Here is an 8,521-nt window from a genome sequence, read left to right as displayed (position 1 = left end):
AGCAAGAGAGAGTGAATAAACTCACGAATATGTTATAAAATCTGAATTGTCCTCAATGAATGAAAACCTAGGCTATATATAGCCTTACATGACTCAAACCCTAGAATGCCCAATGGACGACTTTGCCCTTCATTAAGGGTAAAATATCTAACAACTAATTGGCTAAATTAAGACTCTAAAATTCGGCCAGAGTGAAGTGGAAATTGACCGAAATTATTAATGCTAACAAACAACTAGTAATGGTAACGAAAACCCTAATTAGCAACCTAGAACTCTGTGGACTAGTCTTCACTTGAATCTTCCATTTGAAGGAAAGTGTATAGAGTAGTTTCTCCATTATGTAACCCTTCAATGGACTTCAAGTCATCACCAACTCGTTCTTGAATCGTGCAAACAAGAGCTTGAAGTGATTCTTGAATTCTCCTAGCACGCGCTCTTGTAATTGGACCACTGGGTATTTGCATGACTTGAGCACTAGAAGTTTGAGCAGCCTTGAGCCCCTCCTCATTAGTCCCCTCCTCTTGATGGCGATTTGTCCTCAAATCAAACTCATCGTCTGCATGAAAAGGACTCAAGTCAGAGACATTAAAAGTAGCATGTACCCCATACTCACCTGGAAGTTCAAGTTTGTAGGCATTGTCATTTATACGCTCCAGGACTTGGAATGGACCATCTCCCCGGGGAAGTAGTTTACTACGCCTTTTGACTGGGAACCTCTCTTTCCGCATGTGTATCTAGACCCAATCGCCAGGCTCAAACACCATCTTGCGGCGCCCCTTGTTGGCACTTTGGATGTATTGGAGTGTACGCTTCTCGATGTTAGCTCGCACCTTAGTGTGTAACTCACGTACATATGCAGCTTTATTCTTACCATCCAAGTTAACTCTCTCATGAACAGGTAAAGGAGTTAAATCCAAAGGTGTGAGAGGGTTAAAGCCATACACAATTTCAAACGGCGAATACTGTGTAGCAGAATGAACAGTGCAATTATAAGCAAATTCCACATGTGGTAAGCAGTCTTCCCAAGATTTAATGTTCTTTTTAATAATGGCACGCAATAGGGTGGATAAAGTCCTATTAACCACTTCGGTTTGACCATCAGTTTGTGGGTGACTAGAAGTAGAAAATAGCAACTTAGTACCTAGTTTACACCACAAAGTTTTCCAAAAATAGCTAAGGAATTTGGCGTCCCTATCAGAAACAATAGTGCGAGGCATGCCATGTAATCTAACTATCTCACGAAAGAATAAATCTGCAACATGCTTAGCATCATCTGTTTTGAGACAAGGAATAAAATGAGCCATTTTGGAAAAACGGTCAACTACCACATAGATTGAATCATGTCCTTGTCTAGTCCTAGGTAGACCAAGCACAAAATCCATCGACAGATCAACCCATGGTGCATGTGGAATAGGCAAAGGTGTATAGAGACCATAAGGGTGTACCTTTGATTTTGCTTGGTGACAAGTCACACACCTTTCAATGTGCCTTTCCACGTCACTCCTCATGCGGGGCCAGAAGAAATGCTCTTGGAGAATCATCAAGGTCTTGGCAATGCCAAAATGCCCCATTAAACCACCTCCATGAGCTTCCCTTACCAGGAGCGTGCGCATGGAGCTCTTGGGAATGCAAAGCTTGTCTTTGAAGTATAAGAACCCCTGAGAGATGAAATAATGCTCACGAGAGTGTCGTGGCAAAGAGTTAAAAATCTCACCAAAATCTGAGTCAGTTGCATAAAATTCTTTAAGGAATTCAAAACCAAGCAACTTAGCATCTAATGTAGTGATAAGTGAATGCCTTCGCGAGAGTGCATCAGCCACTACATTCGTCTTACCTGCCCTGTATTTGATCACAAAGGTAAAACTGTCAATGAATGTAATCCATCGTGCATGTCGCTTACTCAACTTGTCTTGGGACTTGATATGCTTGAGCGACTCATGGTCGGTGTGCAAGACAAACGCACGAGGGCATAGGTAATGTTGCCATGTTTGGAGAGCCCGTACCAAGGCCATTAGTTCCTTATCATAGGTTGAGTAGTTGAGAGCAGCTCCATTCAACTTCTCGCTAAAGTAGGCAATCGGGCGACCCTCTTGGAGTAGAACAGCTCCAATACCTATACCAGAAGCATCACACTCTACTTCAAAAGCTTTGTCAAAATTAGGTAAACTAAGAACAGGTGCATGTGTGAGCTTGTGTTTAAGTAATTGGAAAGACTTAGCTTGGTCTTCTCCCCAATGAAATTGCACATTTTTCTTGACAATGGATGTAAGTGGGGCAGCAATTGTGCTAAAATCCTTGACAAAACGCCTATAAAAGCTTGCCAAGCCATGGAAACTTCTCACCTCACTTACATTGGTAGGAGTTGGCCAATCATTAATAGCCTTCACCTTTTCTTGATCAACATGAATTCCCTGCTCACTTACAACATAACCTAGGAAAACCAATTGATTTGTGCAAAAGGTACACTTTTTAAGGTTAGCGTAGAGGCTCGCCTTGCGAAGTGCATCCAGGACCATTTGTAAATGCACAACATGCTCATCTAGACTCCTACTATAGATCAAAATATCATCAAAGTAAACAACCACAAATTTACCAATGAAAGAACGTAAAACATGATTCATTAGTCTCATAAAAGTACTTGGTGCATTGGTTAGCCCAAAAGGCATGACCAACCACTCAAAAAGTCCATGTTTTGTTTTAAATGCAGTTTTCCATTCATCTCCTTCTTTCATGCGAATTTGATGGTAACCACTTTTCAAATCAATCTTAGTAAAAATGATAGCACCATGTAATTCATCAAGCATGTCATCCAAACGAGGTATGGGATGTCGATACTTTACCGTGATGGCATTAATTGCCCTACAATCAGTGCACATTCTCCATCCTCCATCTTTCTTTGGAACAAGTAGAACTGGTACAGCACAAGGGCTTAGACTCTCTTGAATCCAACCCTTACTAAGCAATTCCTCCACTTGTCGTTGTTGCTCCTTGGTTTCCTCAGGATTGGTCCTATATGGTGCCTTGTTGGGAAGGGAAGATCCAGGAATGAAATCAATTTGATGTTCAATTCCCCTTAATGGAGGCAAACCAGTAGGTATATCCTCAGGAAAGACGTCTTGATACTCCTGCAAAAGGTTAGTAATACTACTAGGCAAGGAAGCATCAGGAGCATTAGTGAATAAGGACCCTTTGCAAAATAAAATAAATAAAATCTGGTGAGAGTGCAAGGCCTTTCTCACATCTTTTACCTTGGCAAGCATGCTGGATTTTCTCTCCTGTGTGGGCTCTAAGGCCGAATGAGAGTGATCCAACTTACTTGAAGAAGGGTCGGCCTGTGACGCCCTGAAAAAAAAATGAGTTTGAGAACCCGGAAATTTTGTAATTTTCTAGGGTTTATTTTTTTAATCGCCCGTTTTTCTACATTTTCTTGATTAGAAAAATTTCCCAGATAAAGTTTATGAGCAAAAATAGTTTTAAAATGATTTTCCTAGTATTGGAGAGTTTTTAGAAAATTAAGAATATATAACGGACGTGGGACCCACAAGTGCGAAAAGTTCGGAAAAATTCGGCCAATTAGGTTAAATTCCGGATATTGTGTAAAATTTATCGGGTGTTAAGGGATAAGTAGAGGATGTGAATTGATTGATGTGAGAGGAAAAAGAAAAGATAAGATTGCATTTATGGAGGTGACAAGTGTCACCATTGTATTGGAAATAGCTTATGACTTACTATTCATTTTCTTGACTTTTTGACCAATTGCTTAAATATCTTAAAAATCACACAAAATTCATTCTTGTCTTCAACCTCTTGTCTGATTCTCTCTCTAGCAAAGAAGGAAGAAGAAACCTCTTCAAAGTTTGGCAATTATCTAGCTCAAATCCTCCAAAACACTTGCTTGATCTAGTTTCTACTCCATAAAACCTCTTCTTTTAGTGATAGTGAGTTGTTTGGTGAAGTTGTTTGGAAGCTTAAGGTGACAAGTAGCTCTTCCTCTTGTTTTGCTAAGGTAAGTGGTGGATGAACACCTCTCCTTCCTCTAATGATGTTCAATTCATGATTAGTGGTGTTATAAGATGCAATTTCATGGATTATTTCTTGAGTTTGGTTGAATTGGTGAAGTTTTATTATTTTTGAGGATTTTTCTGTTTTCATAGGGATATGATTGGGTGGTCATGTATGATGATTGGAAATGATGTTTAATGACTCTAGGAGGTGGAAAAAGTGATTAAGTGCAATCAATTTCTGTTTTGGAAGAAATTTCAGAAAATTAGGTTTTGTAGTTCTTCATTCTGCCCGAATTTATTGCACCATGTTAGAGGCCGAATTGGACTTTGCTCAAAACATGAAAGTTGTAGGTATTGATGAGTTTGAAGTGCCTGTAAAATTTCAGGTCATTTGGATTAGTGTAGAGTGAGATATGCCGATTTTACTGTTGCTGTTCTGGGTTGATCAGAATGCGAAAACTGCACTTGTAATTGGCCATTTTGACTGGAATTGCTTTGGATTTAGGTGTTGGTGTCTTCTGATGAAATGTATCTGGATGTCTTAGCTACCATATGCCTTTGGAATTTCGGCATTTGGACCTGTATAGACTGAGTTATAGTAATTACAGCATTATGTGATTTGTAAACCTGTTTTTGGTGTTTCCGGTTGAGTATTTGGCACATTTGACCTAGTTGTGCTAGGATTTGGACTGAGTGGCCTTCTACATTGTTGTAGACCTATCTCTTATCTTCGAAACGGTGGGTCTTGCACCTTCTTCCGACAATCATAACGCCTTTGGTACCATTACCGCAAAATGACGTCAAAACTGTTTTTCTGGTTTTGAGTTTAAGTTTCATTTCCGGATTTTTTTTCCCCCTAGCTTGACTTGCACTAGTATTACTTGGAGCTTGCTGAATGACTATGGATGAACTTGTTGTTGTGTGTGTACCTTTGGGACTGGCTGAGGAAATAATGAAGCCATGATGGCTGGAAAAGTTAGCAAATGTAGGGGAAGTGCTGTCCGAACTTTTAAAGGATTTGTTTGCATTGAGTTTGTGATCTAAGACTTGGGTTTGAGCAAGGCAATGATACATGATGGATGATTTCTGAGCCATTGAGGTGAGTGACCTCAAACTATTTCTGAAGTTACTTTTGTACCGTTTTCTTGCATTATTTACTTTTAAACTATTTCCAAAGTTACTTTTGAACTGTTTTCTTGCATATCATGCGTGCTTGCATATGAGTGTTCCTTGTTTGCTGTAATTCTTGACTTATTGGCTTGTTATTATTGATTGATAATGTGTTAAGTGCTTTCGATGATTGTTAAAACGAGTTTTCTAGGCGAGTGTGTACTTTATCGCACTCGACCTAAATAAATATGAAATTTTCAATGATTAATGATTAAATGCTAGTTGCGCATGATGTAAGCCTTTGGGCTGAATTGGCCACTGCCCTTTGTTACCGATCGACTCGAGCCAGAAGCGGACTCGGTCGGGCGATATGGTGACCCTGGGTGAATTTGGTATACTCGAGTATTACCTTGTAGTCCGGCTACGTCCGGATGGGTGGAGTCCGGCCAACGTCGGATGGGTGGAGTCCGGTCAACGTCCGGAAAAGGGGATGAACGAATAAAAAGATGAACGAGGGTTTATTTATAAAAATGAAATTTTCAAATAATTGGAGGAATAAGGGGAAATGTCAGGGGAACGAACAAATGAATAGCTCCATGTGAGCGGTATCCTTTTAATGAATATGTTACTATCGCTTTCCATTGTAATTGTTTCATGAATTATTAATTATTGATGGTTAATGTGTTGGCTTTGTTATGAAATTTCATGTTCGGAACCTTATTGAGATTTTAGCTCATTGAGCTTTGTGGAATTACCATGTGGTGTCATTTTCTGCTTTTGTTTTACTCTCACTGTGCAAATGTTGACCTGTAACAAAATTACATTTTTACCCCCGGTTACTTATTGAACTTCTAAAACATTACAATGATTTCACTGGCTCACGAGAGCAAAAATACGTACATCTGATTTCTGAACCATGACATCAATGAAATGAATTTTTGTGAAAACTATTTGATTACTGATTTTACTGGTTACTCACTGGGCTTTTAGCTCACCCCAAAAATATTTTATTTCCCCCCCCACAGGGCTCAAGGCGAAGGAAGGGCTTGTTGTGCTTATTCACGTGACTGGATGGCTTATATCGTGTACAGTTTAAGTTTGGATCTATTTTATGTACGAGTTGGTCTTGTATAAATATTTGAAATTGATATGGATGTAAGTATACATTCCACGATTGGAATCAGTTTCCGCTGCATTTGTGACATGTAATTATTGGAGACTTGGATGTATGTTTGTGGACCATGTGATGTATATTTGAGATTTATATTGTAATTCATTTGAGGAGTGTAGTGATCGACTGAGTCCCGGCGAGAGCTGGGCAGGCGGCCCGCCGAACCCTCTGATTCGCCTTAGGGGGAGGTGGGGTCGTCACACGGCCAACACTAATTTCTTAGCTTTGGCGTTGTCCTTCTTGGTGGTAGCATGCAGGTCATACTCTTTTTGTAGACTAACTTGATCCTCATGCACTTGTTGAGGTGTAAGAGGTGCAAGTGTAATCTTTTTACAATTATGCATAAAAGAGTATTTGTTCAAGAAACCATCAAAAGTGACTCTTTTGTCAAATTGCCAAGGACGCCCTAAGAGTATATGTGCAGCTTGCATTGGTACTACATCACACATAACATCATCTTCATACCTACCAATGCGAAAAGTAACCAAAACTTGTTTAAGAACACGTACCTCTCCACTGTTGTTTAACCACTGAAGCTTGTAGGGACGAGGGTGCTCACTAGTCGGCAAGTTTAGTTTCTCCACCATCAATGCACTAGCAACATTAGTACAACTTCCGGGATCGATCACCAAACTGCATACCTTGTTGGTCACATGGCACCTAGTGTAAAAAATGTTGTCACGTTGAAGCTCATCTTTACTAGCTTGAGTAGCTAGTGCTCTTCTTGCTACCAATCCAACCTTGTCTTGAGTTGGAACTTCTTCTATCTCATCTTCCTCTTCAACCAAGGGAGGCATGTCTGTGTATTCCTCTTCTTCATCATCAGTGACAATGTCTCCATTTGGTAGGACAAGCATGGCCCTTGGGTTTGGACATTGGCTTGCAATATGCCCAACTCCTTGACACCTCCAACATTTGGTGTCACGACTCCTAGGTTTTGAAGTTTCGATTGGTGGCTTGGAAATAACCTTGGAGTCTGGTTTGGCAAAAGACGGCCGTGAGCTTGGACCTTGATCATGCTTCGGCCTTGGAGGGTTCCAAGTATTCGAACCTCTCTCTTCCCTTCTAGGCTGGAATGGACGAGTAAATGTTTGTGGAGGAGGGTTATAATTTCTGGTTGCACCCCTCCTCTTGAGTCTTTGCTCAATCTTGATAGCCTTGTCAACCATATCATCTATCTCCACATAGTATTGAAGCTCAAGTTGATCGGCTATCTCAACCCTTAGACCACTGAGAAATCTTGCCATTGTAGCTTCTCGATCTTCTTGAATATCAGCTCTCAACATGGAGATTTCCATGTCCTTGTAGTAGTCCTCAACTGAGCGTTGGCCTTGAGTCAAGGTTTGAAGTTTTTTGTACAAGTCTCTATGATAGTGACTTGGTACAAATCGCTTCTTCATAAGTCTCTTGAGCTCAGTCCACGTGGTTATAGGTGGTTCACCACACCTTCTCCTGCTAGTAACCACTTGCTCCCACCAAACTATGGCATAGTCGGTGAATTCTACTATGGCAAGTTTCAATTTTTGGGCATCGGTGTAGTCATTACAATCAAATACTAGCTCTACCCGACTTTCCCATTCAAGGTATGTATCCGGATCGGATTTGCCTTGGAATGGAGGAATCTTCATCTTAATCCCTTGGATTGCATCACCAATTGCTCTTGTGTTCCTCTTCGGTCTCCCTTGTCTGTAGGTCTCACGGTCCGAATCGGCGTTGGAGTCACTAGATTCCTCCAGGGCGGATTTTCCTTTAGATTTCCTAGATGAAGCCCTAGATGAACTTAGGTGATCAATCTGCTCATGGATCGTTTCCAGTCGTTGGTCCAGTCTCCTCTGCATTTCCTTCCACATAGCATCCATTTTAAGTGATAACTGAGCAATGGTAAGTTCATTTTCCTGAGACATGGTGAACCTGCAAAACTTGACAAATTGTTAGTAGAAAAGGTCTCACTTGCTCCCTTAAGTGTTTCACTCCTCTCGTGTTTTCACTCAAGTGTTTATGTCCCTCTAATGCTCTCACCAATTCACTTCTCAAGCCACTTGATAGGTACCTTTGAAGAAATCAGAAATTTTCTCAAGGAAATTCAATCAAACTTTAATCAAATAGCTCCCAATTGTACTAAAGTAACAAGGAACAAAAGTAGAAACGGAATGAAATGAAGAATGAAATGATAAGGAATGAAACGAAGAATGTCCAAATACAATGATGGAGTTTCCCAAGTGTTTCCTTAATTTTC

The 8,521-nt window shown here is 40.4% G+C and overlaps 1 protein-coding gene across 1 annotated transcript; it reads right to left on the bottom strand.

Moving 5' to 3' along the window:
* Positions 1 to 734: 734 nt before the first annotated feature.
* LOC140035691 (uncharacterized) lies at positions 735 to 8,189 on the bottom strand. The gene is made up of 3 exons (XM_072077018.1): positions 6,795 to 8,189; positions 2,816 to 3,125; positions 735 to 2,113 (listed from the first exon to the last, which is right to left on the bottom strand). The coding sequence occupies exons 1-3, from the start codon at positions 8,187 to 8,189 to the stop codon at positions 735 to 737; spliced, it is 3,084 nt and encodes a 1,027-aa protein (XP_071933119.1).
* Positions 8,190 to 8,521: the final 332 nt, after the last annotated feature.

This window comes from Coffea arabica, chromosome 2c, assembly GCF_036785885.1.
Source record: "Coffea arabica cultivar ET-39 chromosome 2c, Coffea Arabica ET-39 HiFi, whole genome shotgun sequence".
Taxonomy (NCBI): domain Eukaryota; kingdom Viridiplantae; phylum Streptophyta; class Magnoliopsida; order Gentianales; family Rubiaceae; genus Coffea; species Coffea arabica.
This window is presented reverse-complemented; position numbering and strand designations above follow the sequence as displayed.